The sequence below is a fragment of the Rhinoraja longicauda genome, chromosome 12 (assembly GCF_053455715.1).
Source record: "Rhinoraja longicauda isolate Sanriku21f chromosome 12, sRhiLon1.1, whole genome shotgun sequence".
In the NCBI taxonomy this organism is placed as follows: Eukaryota; Metazoa; Chordata; class Chondrichthyes; order Rajiformes; family Arhynchobatidae; genus Rhinoraja; species Rhinoraja longicauda.
In genome coordinates, this window is record NC_135964.1 from 47,074,558 (window position 1) to 47,098,730 (window position 24,173).

Consider the following 24,173-nt stretch of genomic DNA (forward strand, 5'->3'; position numbering starts at 1 on the left):
GAAAATCTTCAAATATTTTATTAGCAGCTTCAATTAAAGAAGGTAAAAACGCAAAGAGGGGATTCTTTGGGACAAAAAAGGTCAATCTTGAAGTTTGAAGTTTGATTTGATTAGAAGTTGAAGTTTGATTTGATTAGAAGTTGAAGTTTGAAGTTTGATTTGATTAGAAGTTGAAGTTCGATTTGATTAGAAGTTGAAGTTTGATTTGATTAGAAGTTTGAAGTTTGATTTGATTAGAAGTTGAAGTTGAAGTTTGATTTGATTAGAAGTTGAAGTTTGATTTGATTAGAAGTTGAAGTTTGATTTGATTAGAAGTTGAAGTTTGAAGTTGATTTGATTAGAAGTTTGAAGTTTGATTTGATTAGAAGTTGAAGTTCGATTTGATTAGAAGTTGAAGTTTGAAGTTTGATTTGATTAGAAGTTGAAGTTTGATTTGATTAGAAGTTGAAGTTTGAAGTTTGATTTGATTAGAAGTTGAAGTTTGAAGTTTGATTTGATTAGAAGTTGAAGTTCGATTTGATTAGAAGTTGAAGTTTGAAGTTTGATTTGATTAGAAGTTGAAGTTTGAAGTTTGATTTGATTAGAAGTTGAAGTTTGAAGTTGATTTGATTAGAAGTTTGAAGTTTAATTTGATTAGAAGTTGAAGTTTGAAGTTTGATTTGATTAGAAGTTGAAGTTTGATTTGATTAGAAGTTGCAGTTCGATTTGATAAGAAGTTGAAGTTGATTTGATTAGAAGTTTGAAGTTTGATTTGATTAGAAGTTGAAGTTTGAAGTTGATTTGATTAGAAGTTTGAAGTTTGATTTGATTAGAAGTTGAAGTTTGATTTGATTAGAAGTTGAAGTTTGAAGTTTGATTTGATTAGAAGTTGAAGTTTGATCTGATTAGAGAAAATACTACATTCATATTAGAGATCGAGCGGCACGGTGGCGCAGCAGTAGAGTTGCTGCCTTACAGCGAATGCAGCGCCGGAGACTCAGGTTCGATCCTGACTAAGGGCGTCGTCTGTACGGAGTTTGTATGTTCTCCCCGTGACCTGCGTGGGTTTTCTCCGAGATCTTCGGTTTTCGCCCACACTCCAAAGACCTACAGATATGTCGGTTAATTGGCTGGACAAATGTTTTTAAAAATTGTCCCTAGTATTAGGATACTGTTAGTGTGCGGGGATCGCTGGGCGGCGCAGACCCGGTGGGCCGAAGGGCCTGTTTCTGCGCTGTATCTCTAAATCTAAAAAAAATCTAAATCTAAAAAAAAGATCGATATTTATATTCATCAAATTTGTTGGATGCCAAGTGAACACGATTCAGCTAGTCTGCATGCTGGTCCTTCTTCCCAAGGCTGCAGCTTTTTGTGATGTGACTTAATGCATTTGACATTTTGCGGTATCTTTTGCTGTCCCTCATCATATCGGGTTTCCCAAGTGTGGAAGTGTAACAGGGCGAGTACAAAAAAATGAACTGCTGAAAGAACTCAAGTGGGTCAGGCAGCATCTGTGGAGGCAAAGGGATGATTTGATGTTTTGGGTCGAGACTTGGAAGCTTGCCTCCCCAACCAGCTGTATTTTGCAACCTGCACAAGATAAGGTGGTGATGGCAAGAAATAGCTCATGGCACCTTCTTTGACTATTTTTAGTCACTTCTTTCTTTTAGAACAGCTCTTTCCTATCCCATCTTGTCTCCTTTTCAAAATTTTCATTCTTATCCACCCTCTTAGAGTTTATACTTTTTTGTTTTATCTTCAAGGCATCTTGTGCCATTTGTTCAGTGGCAAATCTCATTTGAAACGCCATTATTTTACCGAATGAAACAACTAATGTGGACCTTCAAACTGCAGGCCCAGTCATGAGTGCTCCTCTCAGATTTGCATTTGTGCCACTGTCTTCCTTTGAAACAAGTGTTACAAGTATGCAAACATTGTCATGGGATTTTAAAAAATATATCAAAGTATACTTTATTCATTATATAGTAAATGCAATCAGTGCGCGTCTTTCACTAAATTCATTGTACTATCAAGTCAATACATTCTCGTACAAAGCATCAATGCTACTCATCTTTCCTCTTTAAATAGTATACCCGGATGAGTTTTAGAAGCTATCCAAGTCAAGTCAAGTTTATTTGTCACATACACATAAATGTGTAGGGAAATTAAAGATTACCCACAGTCCAACAATAAGAGCAATAAAAATAAGCGATAACACACACAATCATAAACCAACATCAAATAAAAAGAAACATCCATCACAGTGAGTCTCCTCCAGTCCCTTCCTCACTGTGATGGAAGGCCAGAATGTCTTTTCTCTTCCCCTGCCGTCTTCTCCGGCGGTCAGGCTGTTGATGTTGCCACGTTCCAGGCCGCGCCGGACGGTGAAAGGTCCGCGGCGGGCCGACCCAAGCCCCGCGATTCGGGGCGGTCGAAGACGCCGCCGCTGCCCGTCGGGGCGGTCGTGGTTCCCGACATTGAAGCCCCCGCCGGGCGGAGAAAATCCCGTGGCATATTTCAGGCGGCGCCGGACGGTGAAAGGTTCGCGGCGGGCCGACCCCAGCCCCGCGATTCGGGGCGGGCAAAGACGCTGCCAATGCCGGAGCTCCCGATGTCGGCCCCCACCCAGGGCAGGGGGCTGCGAGCTTCCGACGTCCATGTGGCCGGAGCCTCCACAGGCGAGTCCCAGGTGGAGGCCGCCAGCTCCAGGGGTTTGGCCAATGGGAGGCTGCAGGTCGCGTCTCCGTTCGGAAGAGACAATTTTATATTTACAGTTCCCGTTCCCCCCCGACCCCCATTGTACACAACCCCAAAAAACGACATCACATTTACACTACAATCAAGACAAAAAAACAACATAAAAACACAAAGACAGACGGACTGCAGGTAAGCCGCAGCTGTGAGGGCAGCGCAGGCGCAGAGCTGTGTGGGACAAGTTTGTTTAGAGAGGGTGTTGGATGCCACTGGAATGTGCTGCCAGGGCTGTGGTGGGGGCAGATATGCTAGTGGTGTTTAACAAGCTTTTGGATAGGCACATGGATATGCAGAGATTGGAGGGATATGCATCACGTGCAGGCATAGGCATTGTGGGCTGAAGGGCCTGTTCCTGCGCTGTGCTGCTCTATGTTCTGTGTGCATATCTGGTAGAGACCGGGCACAGGGCACAACCCCTCTGAGTCCAGTGGTAGCAGAACTTCGGACTTTGATCCTTCCCCAAAGACTTTTTGCAGTGGCTGCTCCAAGCTAGAGTGCATCTTTCAGCACATACTCCAGCACCTTGGAAAGTGCCGATCAATAGCATTCACTTGTGGATGATTCCTTACACTGAAAGGACAACGGGTTTAAGGCAGACCAAAGTGCAATCTTTCATCGAGTGGCAAACCTACCACCATCCACGTCCCAGATGCCTGTTACAGCAAAATAATCAGAAAATTCTGCAAAATATCTAATGCATTGAGTACATCACCAATTGGCCTCGTTCTTTTGGAAAGCGGGAAGCTCATTTGTGGACTTGTTGAATTATGTTCACTTGATCATGCAACAAATTTTGGCACTATTGGATATAAAATGCAATAAAGACCTAAAAGGTATTTAGATAAGCACACAAACGGGTAGGGATGGAAGGATATAGTCAACATGCTGACACATGGGATTAGTTTACATTGGATTGATACGTAGTATGTGCAGAGGTCAAGGGTTGAAGACCTGTTCCTGTGCTGTATTATTCTAATTTATGCAGTACTTCCTCTTCAGTTTTGAATATATTACGCAAAATTATGGACTGCCTTCCTATCGTGGGTGTGTCAATGTAAATTTTGTATTTATATTTTGGTGTATAGTTTCGGTTTTAGTTATATCTATGTATTGTCATGACACCCATTCTAATGGTAGCCATTTGATTCCAAGTTGCAATCTCCCAATTAATTTGTTCATGAAATTGCATAACTTTTTTATTGAGACCTTCCGAGTGAAATACTGTCATCCGCTTAACACCTGATTTGGAACCAAGAACGTGCATTTATTTCAAGCAAATTTATATGAAGACCTTGCTTTGCATGTTGCGGGTTTTACAATGTCATGCATTCAAAATCACTTTACATGTAATGTGTGAGTGCCAGCAGCCTATTGCACACAGCAACCTTCTATAAGTCACAACATAGCAAAGGGCAGTTATGCATTTTTTTTCCATCTTTGTATGAAATAGCAGGAGAGCATTCGGAAGATTGAGTCTATGCTGGATCTTGGAGAGTGATCCGTTTATTCCCATTCCTCCACTTATTTCCCTGTAACCTAGTCGCTTTCTCACCTGGGCATAATTTTCCTGCCACCCACCAGCCCTAGGGGCAATTTATAGTGGTCCATTAACCTAACAACCCACATATCTTTGGGAGTGGAACAAAATTGTGGCACCCGGAGAGAACGCTTATCAGTGAAAAGCACGAAATTCAAGCTCTACACACTTGAGGTCAGGATCAAATCAAAGTAGCTGTGCAGCAGCAGTACCACGTGCTGTTCAGTCTGCTGCACAGTAACTCTGAAGAAAGGTTTCGACCAAAAACATCACCCATTCCTTCTCTCCAGAGATGCAGCCTGTCCTGCTGAGTTACTCCAGCATTTTGTGTCCATCTTTGGTAAAACCAGCATCTGCAGTTCTCTCCTACATATTTTGTCTGCTACACTTTTACTCTATTTCACTAGCATGTTGGTTATTGATTAAGGAATAAATACCTGCCAGGTCTTCCTTTTTGAATTGTCCTAAAATATTCCCCTCAAAATAGTATCATAGGATATTTTACTTCAATCTCATATGTGAGGGGGCTTTCATTTAACATCTTGTTGTGAAGATGGTGATCCTTTGACAGTGCACCCCCTTCAGTACTGTGGAGGCATGAGACTGCAGATGCCGGACCCTTGAGCAAAAAACAAACGGCTGGAGGAACTCAGTGGGTCAGGCAGCATCTGTGGCAGAAAATGGACAGATAATGTTTAGGGTTGGGACCCTTCCTCAAAGTTGCTCAGTGCGGCACTGGTTTCCAACTTATTTACCACGGATTGGCAGCACTTAATATAATGCGTGACCTTACTGGGAGAACTTCCCAACCTGTACCTACATAGTTAGTCTTACTAGTGAAGGTATGACACTGGACCAAGTTTTAGGCAAATATTTGGAGTGCTAGTGAAACAGCATTTTGGAGGTAGTAATCATAACTCCATGTTCCGACATAGCTATAAAAGAGAATGAGGTCTGGAAACTATAATCCTGAATTTAGGGAAGTTTGATTTCCATAACATAAGCCAGGACTTAAGAAAAGTTGTGTGGTCGCATCTGTTTGCAGGTGGGTCAACATCTGACAAGTAGGAGTCTTGCAAAGTAACATAAACTATTCCTGTAAGCGTGAATGTTAAGGCAGGAGAGGACCTAAGGAATACAGAATTAACGGGGGCTTCTTAAGAAAGTAACTGGGATGATGCAGAGTGGGTGTGGAATAGTACTAATGGGCAAGGGGAAGGAAAATCTTCAAATATTTTATTAGCAGCTTCAATTAAAGAAGGTAAAAACGCAAAGAGGGGATTCTTTGGGACAAAAAAGGTCAATCTATGCTTGGAGCCGGTGGATATATGTGAGTTTCCAAGTGAGTTTACCAATGTTCTTTAGTGTTGTAAAACTTCAACTAATTAGATAGCCATATAGTCATAAATACAGCACAGAAACTGCCCTTTGACGCATGGGGCCCATATTGACCAACAAAATCACTCATTTATCCTACATTATTTTTAACAAATTCTCTTAACGTCCACAATGATTTACCGCAGGGATTGGTCATGGGACCCTTAATGTTTCTTGTTTACATTAATGTGGAATTATTGTGAATGTAGGAAATATGATTGGTAAGTTTGCAGATGACATAAAATGCTAATGGCATGTTGGCCTTTATGACAAGAGGAGTTGAGTATAGGAGGAAAGAGGTCCTTCTGCAGTTGTACAGGACCCTTGTGAGACTGCACCTGGAGTACTGTGTGCAGTTTTGGTCTCCAAATTTGAGGAAGGACATTCTTGCTATTGGGGGAGTGCAGCGTAGGTTAACTGGGTTAATTCCCGGAATGGCGGGACTGTCGTATGTTGAAAGACTGGAGCGACTAGGTTTGTATACACTGGAATTTAGAAGGATGGGAGGGGATCGCAGCACTTTACATCGCCCGGTGGGGGCTCAGGACTTTCATCGCCCTGCGTGGCTCGGCCGCAGCACTTTCCATCGCCCGGTGGGGGCTCAGGACTTTCATCGGTCTGCTCGGCTCGGCCCTGGGACTTTCCATCGCCCGGTGGGGGCTTCAAAAAGTTGGGAGGCTCGATCACCTCGTGGCACCACGGGAGAAGAATGAGGAGGAGATAAGACTTTGCCTTCCATCACAGTGAGGGTGTGCCTAGAGCAATCACTGTGATGGCTGTTTTGTGTAAAAAATTATATCTGTGTGTCTTGTGCTTTTTAATGTCTACTGCCGGACCCTGACGTGAGAGGACGCTGGCGTTGAGTATTGGCCGCTTTTCCGTCAGGATAGTTTGTCTGTTTGTTTCTATGTTAATTGTTTTTGTAAAGCGCTTTGAGCATGTGATAAGGCGCTATATAAAATAAATGGATTATTATTATTATTATTATAAGATTATTAAGGGATTGGACACGTTAGAGGCAGGAAACATGTTCCCAATGTTGGGGGAGTCCAGAACCAGGGGCCACAGTTTAAGAATAAGGGGTAGACCATTTAGAACGGAGATGAGGAAAAACCTTTTCACTCAGAGAGATGCAAATCTGTGGAATTCTCTGCCTCAGAAGACAGTGGAGGCCAATTCTCTGGATGCTTTCAAGAGAGAGCTAGATAGACCTCTTAATGATAGTGGAGTCAGGGGGTACGGGGATAAGGCAGGAACAGGGTACTGATTGTGAATGATCAGCCATGATCACATTGAATGGCGGTGCTGGCTCGATGGGCTGAATGGCCTACTCCTGCACCTATTGTCTAAAATCAAACATATTATTGATAGTGAGAAGGACAATCTTGAGCAATACAATAATTTGATGAGTTGATAAGATGGGCAGAATAATAGTCAGTAGTATATGAAATGTAATCCTGATTAGTGTAAGGTGATGCATTTTGGCAGAAGTAATAAGACTAGGTTATGGAGAGTGAATGGTCGGACCCATGGGAGTACTGAGGTCTCCCTATCCAAGGAAAGCAGTGGGAAGGTTTAGTTTACTTTAGAAAAAAAAGCGTGGAAACAGGCCCACCGAGTCCGTGCCTACCAGTGATCCCCGCAGCGCTGCCGTCGCAGCTGCGGCTTGCCTGCAGTCCGTCTGTCTTTTGTGTTTTTTGTTGTTTTTGTCTGAATTGTAGTTTAATATGATGTAGTGTTGTATGTTATGTTTGGTGGGGGGGTGGGAGGGAACGGGAACTGTAACATTCTCTCTCCAGAACGGAGACGCGACCTTTGTTCTGTGTCGTGTCTCCGTTCCCGTTGCGGCCTACCACCGGCCATGCACCTGGGAACACCTGGGTCTCTGGTTCGCAGAGCCCGCGGCGCGGACTCACCACCTGCGGCGCTGGCTGCCTGCGGATGCTGCGGGCGCGGCTGCGACTCGTCTCCGGAGGCTCCGGCGCGGGCCGCGTGGACGTCGGAAGCCCGCAGGCCCCTGGATGGGGGCCGACATCGGGAGCTCCGGCAGCGGCGGCGGCAGCGTGTTCGCCCGTCCCGAATCGCGGGGCTTGGGTCGGCCCGCCACGGACCTTTCACCGTCCGGCGCGGCCTGAAATAGGCCGTTGACCTTTCACCGCCCAGCGGGGGCTTCAATATCGGGAGCCCCGACCGCCCCGACGTGGCAACTCCAACAGCCTGACCGCAGGACAAGACGGCAGGGAAGAGAAAAAGACATTCTGGCCTTCCATCACAGTGAGGAGGGACTGGAGGAGACTCACTGTGATGGATGTTTCTTTTTGTTTGGTGTTAGTTGTGATTGTATGTGTTATTGCATTTTTATTGATTAATCTTATTGGTCTTATTGTTCAACTGCGGGTAATGTTTCATTTTACTACACATTTATGTGTATGTAACAAATAAACGACTATTGACTATTGACTATTGACACTAGCGCTTTCCTACACACACTAGGCACAATTTACAATTTTACCAAGCCAATTAGCCTACAAACATGTATGTCTTTGGAGTGTGAGCAGAAACCAGAGCACCCGGAGAAAACACAAGCAGGTCATAGGAGAACGAACAAACTCCATACAGATAGCACCCGTAGTCAGGATCGAACCCAGGTCTCTGCCTCTGTAAGGCGGCAACTCACCACTGCGCCACCATGCCACTAATATAAAGCACCAGAAAATAAAATCTCTTATTATGTTGTGAGACTGTGACTGCGAATAACATTCCAGTGTCTATGACTGTTTAAAAATGTAGAGGTTGCACATGATTAGATTGCAATTAATGGCATTCTTAACCTGTAAGCACATAGCTATGCTAATACAAAGCCAAGGCATGCAGACACCATTTGGGAATAATGATCAGACTATTGTCACATTTGTTTGTTGCATGACTTGTTTTCTCCTGAGCTTAACTAATGGATTGTTGTGGACTGTTTTTATGTGGGATAGCTACCTATCTCGTTTGCCAACAACATGAGATGTTGGATTTGTCAGGCATGGCCCTTTGACATTCACATCAATAGTGTGGGTCAGTGTGCTGTCTTTCAGAGCTTTCAGTCTTTCTTAAGATGTAACTTGCTCTGTCAGTGGATGTGTGAACTGACTTTGTTGTGGACACGAAATGTCACCCATTCCTTCTCTCCTGAGATGCTGCCTGACCCCCCGAGTTACTCCAGCATTTTGTGTCCACCTGACTTTGTTGTAGTTATGCTAACCACCAAGGATGACTTTGTATTAAAAAAAAATTGCTGTTGTTTTTGATGCCTCCCACTGAAGTAGCAGAGACCCCTAGTTAATGATTATAGTCAGATACTATGAATTTTGCAATAATGATATGCGATTGTCAATCCATGAATTGGTTCCTATTTGTGTTGGTGGATTGTATTGACATTGGTATTGAAATCTTGAGTCCTATTGCTGCACAGTATTGTGTGGAGTAATTAGCGAATGATTAATTCATGTCGGATCGCAGTAAACAGAAATAAATATCACTTACAATGTGAAGCTATATATGAAGTTACACCCTCACGACTGTCGGATGCCTTTTTAGTAACAAACAAAGTGCTGGAGGAACTCAGACGGTCAGGCAGCATCTTTTGGGGGGGGATTTTTTATTTTACTTCAAAAATGAATTTTAGTTGTAATTTAAAAAAGAAACCGGCAGTATCTCTGGAGAGAATGGATGATATTATAGCAGCTCATTTGGAAAGCAGTGACAGGATCAGTCAAAGTCAGCATGGATTTATGAAGAGGAAATCATGCTTGACTAATCTTCTGGAATTTTTTGACAAGAGATCAGTATGCAAAATTAGAGCACGTGGTATTGGAGGTAGGGTATTGACATGGATAGAGAACTGGTTGGGAGACGGGAAGCAAAGAGTAGGAATTAACATGCTTTTCAGAATGGTAGGCAGCGACTAGTGGGGTGCCGCAAGGCTTGGTGCTGGGACCCCAGTTATTTACAATATATATTAACGATTTAGATGTGGGAATTAAATGTGACATCTCCAAGTTTGCAGATGACACAAAACTGGGTGGCAGTGTGAGCTGCGATGAGGATGCTACGAGGCTGCAGGGTGACAAAAAAAAACAGGTCTTGTTTTAGAATTTGCTTCAGATGCCAGCATTTGCACTTTCTTGTAGGGCGGCACAGTGGTAAAGTTTCTGCCTTGCAGTATTCTGTTTTAAAACTGTTACAATTTGTTTCATTGGATTGTTTAAATTAATACTGACTAGCTAATTAAATTATTGCATCGTATGGGAGGTGCATTCCCAATCTCGTTGTACCCCTGTACAATGACAATAAAGATATATTGTATTGTATTGTATTGTATTGTCTCGTCTTCAGCTCCTCTGAAAATTACCGCTTTTGGGATGTTGCTCTTGTTTTGTTTTGTTCTTCTTGTTTGTTTGACAAATTAGTTGGGAACCAATGAGGAAAATAAACATTATACACTGGCTTCTGATTCCAGAGACTCTGCTGGCCATCATTAGAATGGATGTCTTGCTGGAACATATGTACAGCTAAATTTGAAACTTGGGATTATTATTACCAAAATGCAAATTAAAAGCTTATATTTGGCACACCAGAATAGAAAGGTGGGATTTTATTTTGCATATTATTCAAAGCTGCAGCAGAGACGAAGCACAAATCAATGGATTGGAGAAAATACTACATTCATATTAGAGATCGAGGGGCACGGTGGCGCAGCAGTAGAGTTGCTGCCTTACAGCGAATGCAGCGCCGGAGACTCAGGTTCGATCCTGACTAAGGGCGTCGTCTGTACGGAGTTTGTATGTTCTCCCCGTGACCTGCGTGGGTTTTCTCCGAGATCTTCGGTTTTCGCCCACACTCCAAAGACCTACAGGTATGTCGGTTAATTGGCTGGACAAATGTTTAAAAAAATTGTCCCTAGTATTAGGATAGTGTTAGTGTGCGGGGATCGCTGGGCGGCGCAGACCCGGTGGGCCGAAGGGCCTGTTTCTGCGCTGTATCTCTAAATCTAAAAAAAATCTAAATCTAAAAAAAAGATCGATATTTATATTCATCAAATTTGTTGGATGCCAAGTGAACACGATTCAGCTAGTCTGCACGCTGGTCCTTCTTCCCAAGGCTGCAGCTTTTTGTGATGTGACTTAATGCATTTGACATTTTGCGGTATCTTTTGCTGTCCCTCATCATATCGGGTTTCCCAAGTGTGGAAGTGTAACAGGGCGAGTACAAAAAATGAACTGCTGAAAGAACTCAAGTGGGTCAGGCAGCATCTGTGGAGGCAAAGGTATGATTTGATGTTTTGGGTCGAGACTTGGAACCAGCTGTATTTTGCAACCTGCACAAGATAAGGTGGCGATGGCAAGAAATAGCTCATGGCACCTTCTTTGACTATTTTTAGACACTTCTTTCTTTTAGAACAGCTCTTTCCTATCCCATCTTGTCTCCTTTTCAAAATTTTCATTCTTATCCACCCTCTTAGAGTTTATACTTTTTTGTTTTATCTTCAAGGCGTCTTGTGCCATTTGTTCAGTGGCAAATCTCGTTTGAAACGCCATTATTTTACCGAATGAAACAACTAATGTGGACCTTCAAACTGCAGGCCCAGTCATGAGTGCTCTTCTCAGATTTGCATTTGTGCCACCGTCTTCCTTTGAAACAAGTGTTACAAGTATGCAAACATTGTCATGGGATTTAAAAAAATATATCAAAGTATACTTTATTCATTATATAGTAAATGCAATCAGTGCGCGTCTTTCACTAAATTCATTGTACTATCAAGTCAATACATTCTCGTACAAAGCATCAATGCCACTCATCTTTCCTCTTTAAATAGTATACCCGGATGAGTTTTAGAAGCTATCCAAGTCAAGTCAAGTTTATTTGTCACATACACATAAATGTGTAGGGAAATTAAAGATTACCCACAGTCCAACAATAAGAGCAATAAAAATAAGCGATAACACACACAATCATAAACCAACATCAAATAAAAAGAAACATCCATCACAGTGAGTCTCCTCCAGTCCCTTCCTCACTGTGATGGAAGGCCAGAATGTCTTTTCTCTTCCCCTACCGTCTTCTCCGGCGGTCAGGCTGTTGATGTTGCCACGTTCCAGGCCGCGCCGGACGGTGAAAGGTCCGCGGCGGGCCGACCCAAGCCCCGCGATTCGGGGCGGTAGAAGACGCCGCCGCTGCCCGTCGGGGCGGTCGTGGTTCCCGACATTGAAGCCCCCGCCGGGCGGAGAAAATCCCGCGGCCTATTTCAGGCGGCGCCGGACGGTGAAAGGTTCGCGGCGGGCCGACCCCAGCCCCGCGATTCGGGGCGGGCAAAGACGCTGCCGATGCCGGAGCTCCCGATGTCGGCCCCCACCCAGGGCAGGGGGCTGCGAGCTTCCGACGTCCATGTGGCCGGAGCCTCCACAGGCGAGTCCCAGGTGGAGGCCGCCAGCTCCAGGGGTTTGGCCAATGGGAGGCTGCAGGTCGCGTCTCCGTTCGGAAGAGACAATTTTATATTTACAGTTCCCGTTCCCCCCCCCCCCCCCCATTGTACACAACCCCAAAAAAACGACATCACATTTACACTACAATCAAGACAAAAAAACAACATAAAAACACAAAGACAGACGGACTGCAGGTAAGCCGCAGCTGTGAGGGCAGCGCAGGCGCAGAGCTGTGTGGGACAAGTTTGTTTAGAGAGGGTGTTGGATGCCACTGGAATGTGCTGCCAGGGCTGTGGTGGGGGCAGATATGCTAGTGGTGTTTAACAAGCTTTTGGATAGGCACATGGATATGCAGAGATTGGAGGGATATGCATCACGTGCAGGCATAGGCATTGTGGGCTGAAGGGCCTGTTCCTGCGCTGTGCTGCTCTATGTTCTGTGTGCATATCTGGTAGAGACCGGGCACAGGTCACAACCCCTCTGAGTCCAGTGGTAGCAGAACTTCGGACTTTGATCCTTCCCCAAAGACTTTTTGCAGTGGCTGCTCCAAGCTAGAGTGCATCTCTCAGCACATACTCCAGCACCTTGGAAAGTGCCGATCAATAGCATTCACTTGTGAATGATTCCTTACACTGAAAGGACAACGGGTTTAAGGCAGACCAAAGTGCAATCTTTCATCGAGTGGAAAACCTACCACCATCCACGTCCCAGATGCCTGTTACAGCAAAATAATCAGAAGATTCTGCAAAATATCTAATGCATTGAGTACATCACCAATTGGCCTCGTTCTTTTGGAAAGCGGGAAGCTCATTTGTGGACTTGTTGAATTATGTTCACTTGATCATGCAACAAATTTTGGCACTATTGGATATAAAATGCAATAAAGACCTAAAAGGTATTTAGATAAGCACACAAACGGGTAGGGATGGAAGGATATAGTCAACATGCTGACACATGGGATTAGTTTACATTGGATTGATACTTAGTATGTGCAGTGGTCAAGGGTTGAAGACCTGTTCCTGTGCTGTATTGTTCTAATTTATGCAGTACTTCCTCTTCAGTTTTGAATATATTACGCAAAATTATGGACTGCCTTCCTATCGTGGGTGTGTCAATGTAAATTTTGTATTTATATTTTGGTGTATAGTTTCGGTTTTAGTTATATCTATGTATTGTCATGACACCCATTCTAATGGTAGCCATTTGATTCCAAGTTGCAATCTCCCAATTAATTTGTTCATGAAATTGCATAACTTTTTTATTGAGACCTTCCGAGTGAAATACTGTCATCCGCTTAACACCTGATTTGGAACCAAGAACGTGCATTTATTTCAAGCAAATTTATATGAAGACCTTGCTTTGCATGTTGCGGGTTTTACAATGTCATGCATTCAAAATCACTTTACATGTAATGTGTGAGTGCCAGCAGCCTATTGCACACAGCAACCTTCTATGTCACAACATAGCAAAGGGCAGTTATGCATTTTTTTTCCATCTTTGTATGAAATAGCAGGAGAGCATTCGGAAGATTGGGTCTAGGCTGGATCTTGGAGAGTGATCCGTTTATTCCCATTCCTCCACTTATTTCCCTGTAACCTAGTCGCTTTCTCACCTGGGCATAATTTTCCTGCCACCCACCAGCCCTAGGGGCAATTTATAGTGGTCCATTAACCTAACAACCCACAAGCTCATCACCAAACTCCACCAGCTAGGCCTCAGCTCGTCATTATGTGACTGGATCCTGGACTTCCTGCTGGAACGACCGCAGGCAGTGAGAATGGGCCCGCACCTGTCCTCCACTATCACCCTGAGTTCTGTTTTACACCTGAGAACAGTATTCTGTTTTAAAACTGTTAATTTGTTTCATTGGATTGTTTAAATTAATACTGACTAGCTAATTAAATTATTGCATCGTATGGGAGGTGCATTCCCAATCTCGTTGTACCCCTGTACAATGACAATAAAGATATATTGTATTGTATTGTATTGTATCCAGGTTCAATCCTGACCACAGGTGTTTGCCGGTACGAGTTTGTACGTTCTCCGGGAGCACCTGTTTCCTTCCGCACTCCAAAGACGTAGAGGTTTGCAGGTTAACTGGCTTGGTAAAATTGTAAATTGTCTCTAGTGTGTGTAGGATAGTTTACGTTTGCGGGGATTGCTGTTCGGCATGGACTCGGTGGGCCGAAGGACTTATTTTCACGCTGCATCTCTAAACTAAACTAAAAAAACTAGATGCTAAAAGTACTTGCCGATGATACAAAGCTGGGTGGCAGTGTGAACTGTGAGGAAGATGCTATGAGGTTGCAGGGTGACTTGGACAGGTTGTGTGAGTGGGCGGATGCATGGCAGATGCAGTTTAATGTGGATAAGTGTGAGGTTATCCACTTTGGTGGTAAGAATAGGAAGGCAGAGTATTATCTGAATGGTGTCAAGTTAGGAACAGGGGACGTACAACGAGATCTGGGTGTCCTAGTGTATCAGTCACTGAAAGGAAGCATGCAGGTACAGCAGGCAGTGAAGAAAGCCAATGGAATGTTGGCCTTCATAACAAGAGGAGTTGAGTATAGGAGCAAAGAGGTCCTTCTGCAGTTGTACAGGGCCCTAGTGAGACCGCACCTGGGGGGTACTGTGTGCAGTTTTGGTCTCCAAATTTGAGGAAGGATATTCTTGCTATTGAGGGCGTGCAGCGTAGGTTTACTAGGTTAATTCCGGAATGGCGGGACTATCATATGTTGAAAGACTGGAGCGACTAGGCTTGTATACACTGGAATTTAGAAGGATGAGGAGATCTTATCGAAACGTATAAAATTATTAAGGGGTTGGACATGTTAGAGGCAGGAAACATGTTCCCAATGTTGGGGGAGTCCAGAACAAGGGGCCACAGTTTAAGAATAGGGGGTAGGCCATTTAGAACTGAGATGAGGAAAAACTTTTTCAGTCAGAGAGTTGTGAATCTGTGGAATTCTCTGCCTCAGAAGGCAGTGGAGGCCAATTCTCTGAATGCATTCAAGAGAGAGCTGGATAGAGCTCTTAAGAATAGCAGTCAGGGGGTATGGAGAGAAGGCAGGAACGGGGTACTGATTGAGAATGATCAGCCATGATCACATTGAATGGCGGTGCTGGCTCGAAGGGCCTCCTCCTGCACCTACCCTTAGGCAGTCAAGGAAGAGATACAGAGTCAACATTTCAAAATGACTCATCATCAGAACTGGAAAAGAAAGCAAGCATGTTTTAACTTGCAGAGGTGGACAGAGCGAATGTTGGTAAAAGGATCCAGACCTAATTATGACGGTAATAAATTAAATACTGGTAGGCAGAGACAAAAGAGATCAAGGAAGAAATTGAAACTGAAATATTCAGCAACGTGATGTACCAAAGGCTAAACTAATCCCCATGGCTAACCAAAAATTGGCATTATCGGGAATAAGTACATAAAGAGCGGCATCCCTAGATACCAGTTGTACATTTATAAGTTCATACGTTACAAGAGCAGAATTAGCCCATTCGGCTCATCAAGTTGAATCTGCCATTCAATCATGGCTGACCTATCTTTTTTTTCCTCAACCCCATTCTCCTGCCTTCTCCCCATAACCCCTGACACCCTTACTAATCAAGAATCTGTCAATCTATGCCTTAAAAATATCCATTGACTTGGCCTGCACAACCTTATGTGACAATGAATTCCGCAGATTCACCACTCTCTGACTAAAGAAATTCCTCATCTCCTTTCTAAAAGGTACATCCATTTATTCTGAGGCTATGGCCTCTGGTCCTAGACTCTCCAGCTTGTGGAAACGTCCTCTCCGCATCCATATTATCCAGGCCGAAGGTAAGTTTAATTAAGAAAGAAGAGCTGCTGAAGCAACTCAGCAGGTCAGGCAGCCTCTGTGGAGAAAATTTGACAGTTGATGTTTCAGGTCAAGATCTAATCTAGTCCAGATAAAGTGTGTCTACCAGAAAAGTCAACTGACCATTTCCCTCCGTTGATGTTGCCTGACCCACTGAGTTCCTCAAGCAGCTCTCTATTGCTGCAAATTCCCGCATCTGGAGTCTCTTGTGCCTCCAGGTAAATGTTTAAACAGCTGAGAAATAATTTTCTGTCTCAAACACAACACAATAGACTGTCAAAAGTCTAAAAGTGGAAATTTATTCAGCAAGGCAAAGTATAAAACTCTTTATGTACATAATTTTCAATTTAAAATCATCTTTACAAAATGATATACATTCACGGGTTAGAAAGAACCGCTGTTGCTGGTTTAACTCAGCGGGACAGGTAGCATCTCTGGAGAAGAAATGGGTGACGTTTCGGCTTGTATCGGTCTGAAGAAGGGTCTCAACCCGAAATGTCACCCACTTCTTCTCTCCAGAGATGCTGCCTGTCCCGCTGAGTTACTCCAGCATTTTGTGTCTACATTCACATGAGATCAATTCTCTCAATATTGTCTCAAATTAAAAAGCTTTGCAGAAATGTAAGTTTTAATGTTACTAAATCACATAGATTCTCTTTACAATAATGAACAAAATATTAACCAATGCTCATATATTACATGCATTGATAAAACTCTTCATGCTCGTTGGTTGTATTTTATCAAAAGTTTCTGCTAAACATTTCCTCAAGAATTGAAGAGGTCACATAGAACCGAAAGATAACTATTACACAGCCAATACGGTAAAAATACATTCAAAGCATTTTATGACTGGCCATTTCAAATTTTCAGACCAAAATGTAAAAAATTAGACTTTGAAAAATGCCATATGTTTATTAAAATACAGTGGCTACCATCACTTTGTCAAAATACCCGAGAACCATTGAATGGTGATGAATGTGTGATTAACATTAGCCACTGCCATTGGAAAATGCAGCACTTGGTAAGTAACCACTGATACTACTTCATCTGCTTTGGCAACTGCACCCAAGGTTACTTTGCAAGGTTAAGGTTTGCATTGCAAGTAAATACATAAAACTTGCTTACTTAAATGTATAAATATGCTGTATTTACCGTTAATCTTTGGAGTTTGTTAGCCTAGCCTGACTAAAAAAAAAGGGTATGCGAGTAAAATAAAGTTAGTCTGACGACCACGCGATTTGTGTGCGTCAAGAGCCTTACTCGGAGTCGAGATTTCGACACCTGTCTGAGAAGAGTTGGAAAAGATAGGAATGGGATTGCAGCATGACGACTTTCTTAATTTAGAACTTGCAGTAATCTTAAATCTCAACCTTCACTGCATGTTGTAGTTCTGTTTGTGAGAGCAAGGGCTACGAGGTTTGTAGGGAAACGCCTGTTTCTGCAACGCCTGTTGCTTTCATCTGGGCCACCCCAAGTGAGGAAATCAAAATTAAGATAGACACAAAGTACTGAAGTAACTTAGCTGGTCAGGTAGCATCTCTGGAGAAAACGGATGGGTGATGTTTCAGGAATGTCCCGACCCGAAACGTCACCCATTTTTTTGTCCTCCAGAGATGCTGCCTGACCCGCTGAGTTAATCCAGAACTATTCGTCTAACTTTGGTATAAACCAGCATCTGCAGTTATGTTTTTAAATCAAACAGTGTAGATTTCCACTGCTGCTCATTTCATCCCTATCCCAGTTTACAATGCCCACTTTTAAACCATCCTTGTTTTTGTTAAAACACCTCTTTTTCCTTTCTGGGGTTAAGCTAAAGTATGCATGATTCCCAATAATAATCTCCAAATGAATTTCATATTTTATTGGGAAATCCAAATAAACAGAAGCTATTTCTCTATCCAAGCAAAAGATGTGCTGGATTAGCACATTTTCTTTGTTCATTATTCCACATGGAGAAACATGTACCAAAGGTTAAGTCATTGTAAAAGATTAATACCATCCAATACTTTAACGTACATTCGAATAAATAGGTAGGATGTAGAGGAAAGAATTGCAGATGCTGGTTTAAATCAAAGGTATGCACAAAATGCTGGAGTAACTCCAGCAATTGAATAAATAGGATTGGTTAAATTGATCTGCAGAAAGGGAATGGTTTTACAGATGCTTCCATATCTTAAGTGAAACATTATTCCCCATTGCTTTGACTTTAAATCTACGCACCAATATTGGCCAAATTAAATCCCATCCAATTTTGGCCAAATAATTTTTCCTTCTAGACAATAATGAATAACTCCCACCATAATTATTCTATGGTTATGTGTACAATGTGCCGGAGCAACTTGCCAAGAATATTTTGGCGCCACTAATTCAGGACTTCCACCAAATAGAGGAATAATGCCAGCAGGAGCAAAAGACCGTCTTCATCTCCAAATTCCCCATGAAGGTGTATGCCATCACGCTTGGAAATGGTCATTCCTTCAGACATTCATTGTTGCTGCAACAATGTTCTGGAACACCCGACCAACTGTAAGATTGAAACACTTCCACCACTTGAGTTGCAGTAGACCAATGTGGCTTTTTTTTCAGGGCAACGAGGGATCGGCAAGAAATGCAGCAGTGCTGGCTGGCATCGCTTCAACTTCATAAATTGATTTAATAAAAAATTAAGACAACTTCTGTAAATTCAAAAGGAAATAGTTTAAGACTGGAATTCAAAACCTGGCCCGATACAGAAATCTAACAGTCTAAACTAGTATAAATGGCAACAGTCATTTCCAACTTTACATTCAAAGAGGAAGCATGGTTGGTTGGGCATGACAGAGGTTGAGTAAAGACTTTGTACAAGTAATTAGTGGGAAGACATAGTGCTCCAGAAGGAGTTTATTTCCTAGATGAATCACCCTTCACTGACATTCCATATCTCTTGCTCGTCAACTTATAAACAGCACATAGTAAGAGTCCAAGATCCATTTGCCTGAAGAGTTGACTTGCCTAAATGAGGCCTTGAGTTACAGTATGTGTAGGAAGGAACTGCAGATGCTGGTTTAAACCGAAGACACAAAATGCTGGAGTAACTCAGCGGGCCAGAAGGATCTCTCCAGAGATGCTACCTGTCTCGCTGAGTTACTCCAGCATTTTGTGTCTATCTCGAGTTACAACATGTTCACTTGAACGTCAAAGTCACAACTGAACAGTCTATTTCTGCCAATGCAGGGCAGCTTAATGTCAGAATTCAAGCTGAATGTTAGCAGTCATCATCTTGGTCACACAAATGACAGGGCAATACCGTCCTCGAAAGTCTAATAACATCATGGAAATTTTCAATTCATGCATGACAAATTGTTTTTTTTTGTATGCGTGGAAAGAACGTTTTTTAGGCCACCCAAAATCGAACTGAAGTTACATTTTATGATCATTCCATGCAATACAATACATTGCATAGAATTACTCTCTCTCCTGCTTCTACTGAGGATTTTGAATTGTTATTGGAAGACACGATATTAGACACTGGTTGGTTTCTAATACTTGAATCAAGGACAAGTCACGGGAGAGCCTAAACTCAAAACCTTCTGTCCTTAGAACATGGTGATTTCTAGCAAAAAAATATTGATCAGTAAACAGTTGCACAACCTACTTTTCCATTGGTAAATTATGGCATATTATTGAGCTGAAAACTCATGGCTTCATGGAAGAATGAACATGCCAAGCCACTGATACTGAAAGCACTGGAAATCCCATGCTGAAATAATGGATATGACAGTGTGAAAACAGTTAAGGAGAGATCTGACTGGGTACATTCCATAAATGAACAGCCTGCAAGCACTACAGGCTAAAGATGAGATAATAAGAGAACTCCCAGCAAGTACAAAGGCATTAAATGAGAGAAATAATCAAAACAAAGAGTTTATACGTACCATCCTGAATATTGACTATATATTGTCCCTGAACAACACAATATTGTAACTGAAGTAAACTTTGCTTCACAATGTTCATAAATGGTAGACAATGCCGCAATCAATTGTACATGCATTATTTACAAACCCACAGAACAATAAAAATATCGCAGTAAATGTCAAAAAATATAAAGCAATCGGGAAAAAAGAACTGGGTAATGGTTACTTTAACTCACTTTATATACCCACATTGTTTGTGTCAATTAATTTGGAATATTTATTTTTCAAAATGTACAATATACCTATATATAAGTTTAACCTTTGTACTTCGCTGTTTTAATAGTTTCATTCGCAGAAAGGAAATTAACTGGCATTCTGCACTGTGCATAAACTGCATTTCCTTCAATACAAAAATATCTTGGATGAATGAAACTTGACAGTCATTGAGCAGTGCAAATTAATTTCCAATGGATGAAACAGTTAATTGCGATTATTATTCCACTGGCTTAATGACCTGCTAAATATTATGCCATGTCCATTTACAGCAAAAGTTCTGTGAGATCTTGAGGGAAAAAAATTGAGCTACATGCAGCTCATCAAATCGGCACTGCAAGCACGACATGAACTGAAACTCTCTACCTAAACATGCAGTAAAAGAAGCAGGAGATACTGGGAATACTCAGCTCGTCTGGCAGCACAGTTACTGTTTCAGACCCATGCCTTATCATTAACCTGAAATATTAACTGTTTTTCTGCCTTCAGATTTCCAGCACCTGCAATTTTTTTTCCCCCTCCAAGAGTATTCTAATTCTAGTTTGAACTGTTTACTGCAAATGAATCATTTCCATTTCCATGCGACAAACTGCTCCAATAGGCTTCTTGGGGCATCAACTGTTTACCAAACGAGAATGTGAAGAAATTAACATTTTAGATCTAATGTAAAATCAGAGGATAAATCATTTTCATTACAGAAGTGCATTGTCTGCTTCACTTTAAGATCTGGTTTATCAAGTCTATTGGCTTTGTTAGGAAAATAACTGCAGATGCTGGTACAAATTAAAGGTGTCAAAAAAAGCTGGACCCGACTGATCAGTCTGAAGAAGGGTCTCAACCCGAAACATCACCCATTCCTTCTCTCCTGAAATGCTGCCTGACCTGCTGAATTACTCCAGCTTTTTTGTGATACCTTCTATTGGCTTTGTTATGTAATCCATCTAATTTCTTCACATTGCATCTTGATCACTAAGCAGGAGATGACCGTCAAGTTGCAAAGGTGCATCGGCAGCATCGGTAGAGACCATCTGGCTCAAAATCTCATCAACAACATTTGAATCGTAATTTATTTGTTCCAAGTCCAGTTCAGGTATAATACTTTGCAGAAGCTGTGCAACATCAATCCGTAGAGACTTGAGTTCCACACTGTAAACAGGACAAAACATGTTCCTATATTAGTTGTAACATCATTCCGTGTAGTGCAATAACAGTAGAGAGAACCTTCCTTGCATGGTTTTGATGAAGCTACCACTGAAGGAATGCCCCAAATTACATCTATTGCAAGATGCAACTGTAAAAATCTTTTGTTTTTCAGATCAAATATTAAATTATTCCAGTGTTACAGTTTACAGGAGCAAAATCTGCATTAATATAACTTTAGTTCAGTTTTATCAAGAGAGAGTTAGATTTAGCTCTTAGGGCTAAGGGAATCAGGGGATATGGGGAGAAGGCTGGAACGGGGTATTGATTTTAGATGATCAGCCATGATCATATTGAATGGCGGGGCTGGCTCGAAGGGCCTTCTCCTGCACCTGGTTTCTATGTTTAGAGATACAGCGCCGAAACAGGCCCTTCGGCCTGCCGAGTCCGTGCCGACCAACGACCGCCACACCTTAACACTATCCTACACACACTAGGACAATTTTTCACAATTTTACCAAGCCAATTAACCTACAAACCTATAAGTCTTTGGAATGTGGGAGGAAGATCTCGGAGAAAACCCACGCGGTCATGGGGAGAACGAACAACCTCCATATAGACAGCACCCATAGTCAGGATCGACAGGGGTCTCTGGTGCTGTAAAGCAGCAACTCTACCGCTGTGCCACCACTGCCTATTTTCAATGGTATCAAACCAAAGAAAAACTTTTGAATAGCAAACATCCTGGTGATTATAATGGCTTCCTATTTTAGAAATATTTATAGTTCACGTGTATAAATTTGGTAGAGTAGGAACATGCAAATGGATAAAAATTATTCAACTGAGGAACTCAATGTAACTCAGAGCTGACGTCCAACTAATCAAGCTTGAAGCATTTATTCATTTGTCAATTCTTATTAATAAATCAATTTCACAGCGACCAGTGAACCTACCATTTTGCACATCATTGGAAGAAACCAGAACACGTTGAGGAAACCGACACATCACTTGAAAAACTCCTCAAAGACAGCACCAGAAGTTTGAACCCAGCTTGTGAGGCAACAGCTCTAACAGCTGCACAACCTCAAGCTATGATTATTTCACATTTTGTGCTAATTTACCCATAATTAATTTGCAAATGTGCATTGCCTTGTACCTGCTCTCTCCAGTTAATTCAGAATTCTTGCACTTCCTCGTTGCCTGCCCTTGCTAAGTACTACTAACTCTTGCTATTCATCAGCCCCACCTTTGAACCTGTTGAATCACAACCCATCCTGTTTTAATAAACGTTTGCCATCCACATCCCAACATCGACAATCAGCCACTATAGACGGCACGGTGGTGCAGCAGTTGAGATGCTGCCTTACAGCGCCAGATACCCGAGTTCGATCCTGACTATGTTGTATGTTCTCCCCGTGACCGTGTGGGTTTTCTCCTGTTTCCTCCCACATTCAAAAAAAGTGCAGATTTGTCCATTAATTGGCTTCTGTAAATACTCCCTAGTGTGTAGGATAGAAATGGTGTATGAGTAATCACTGCTCGGCGAGGACTCGATGGGCTGAAGGGCTTTTTCTTCGCTGCATCTCTAAACTAAAAGCTAAACTAAACCATGACATATCAATTAGAAGGTATTGTTAGATTCTATCTGGTGTGATCCTCAAACACAAAAATTGGTCACTCTATTCAAATGTTTACCTAGTATTTGCTGAAGAGTTGCTTGGCCTTGCTTCAGTGACTTCCTGCTTTAAACATTTCACTTCATTCGAAAGATTTGCACATTTCAACTGAAATGCCTCATTTTCTTTTTGCAGTTGATCAACCTTGGGGGAAAAAAAACCAGAAGGTAATCTCACCTTTGTAAAGGTTATTTCCAAATGCCACACTATATTTTTTTGTAGCCACTATTTACTGACCATGCTTTGAAACTTCGCTTCTGATAGTAAGAGAAATCCCAAACGTTTCTGAAACTTTTTTCTTTTAACCAGAATAGTGATTGGAAAATCAGAAGAGAGGTCAGCACAGCCAATTTTCCAACCATAAATACGGCATAGACAACTGTGACATCATCACAGCTAAAATAAGATTATAGCATGGGCCGACAGCAGATAAATTCCCAGGTTGTCGGAAGAAGACCGATTTACTCATCTCAACCAGCATCTAGCTAAAGAATTTACAGTATAATCGCTAACAAAAAAACTACCATCAATATCCAAACTCACAATTCTGACACTCTGTAGAATAAACCTTCCCTATTTTCCAAACAACTCCTTAAAAGCCACTTGTTCTAAACCAGACATTAACATTAAAATATATGTTTTCCCAATAATGATAGCATTCGTTACATGACCAAAGACACTCTTACTTCATGACAGTGGTTAAGGTGGAAAAAAGTCCACAGGATCGATTGCAAAAGAAAAAAACTCAACTGAATGCACCATCTGATTTCGACACGTACGGGCACCTTGCGTTTTATTTGAATGTCGTTTATGGTCACATGCACCGAGGTACAGTGAAAAGCTTTTTGTTGCGTGCCAACAAGGCGGTGGAAAGACTACACGTTATTACAATCGAGCTGTCCACGGTGTACAGATACACGATTTATGTGTTTTTAGTTTAACGCACTTGTTCATTTAACTCCAAAGCCTGATTTACGCACTCGTTATTTTTTGGAATAACATGCTCAAATTTACATCCGACGCAGTTAATTTACATGTTTTTGGATTACGTGCTGCTTTTCAAGAACAGAACCCTGGCGTAAAATGCGAGATGCCCGTCTTCAAATTCTGCACCTCAAAGATGGATGTTCTATCACACAATGCAATCTTTCTTTATGTTCTGTTTATCTGTTGAGTGATGCTTCGGTAATAAGAGGGAGGTGGTAAACCCAGGATTAAGACAA

General features: G+C 42.1%; 1 protein-coding gene and 1 long non-coding RNA gene across 2 annotated transcripts in view; one reads left to right on the forward strand and one right to left on the reverse strand.

Annotated features, from left to right (window-relative positions):
* Positions 1-24,173, forward strand: part of LOC144598993 (uncharacterized) — a 54,521-nt gene that overhangs the window by 12,214 nt on the left and 18,134 nt on the right. The window lies entirely within an intron of this gene.
* morc3a (MORC family CW-type zinc finger 3a) overlaps positions 19,084-24,173 on the reverse strand; it is a 47,844-nt gene continuing 42,754 nt past the window's right edge. The window contains exons 17-18 of the mRNA XM_078409687.1: positions 22,970-23,094; positions 19,084-21,280 (exon numbers count right to left, since the gene is read on the reverse strand). Of these exons, the coding sequence (XP_078265813.1) occupies positions 21,085-21,280; positions 22,970-23,094 (321 nt within the window). The 3' untranslated portion in view covers positions 19,084-21,084. The remainder of the gene's footprint in view (positions 21,281-22,969; positions 23,095-24,173) is intronic.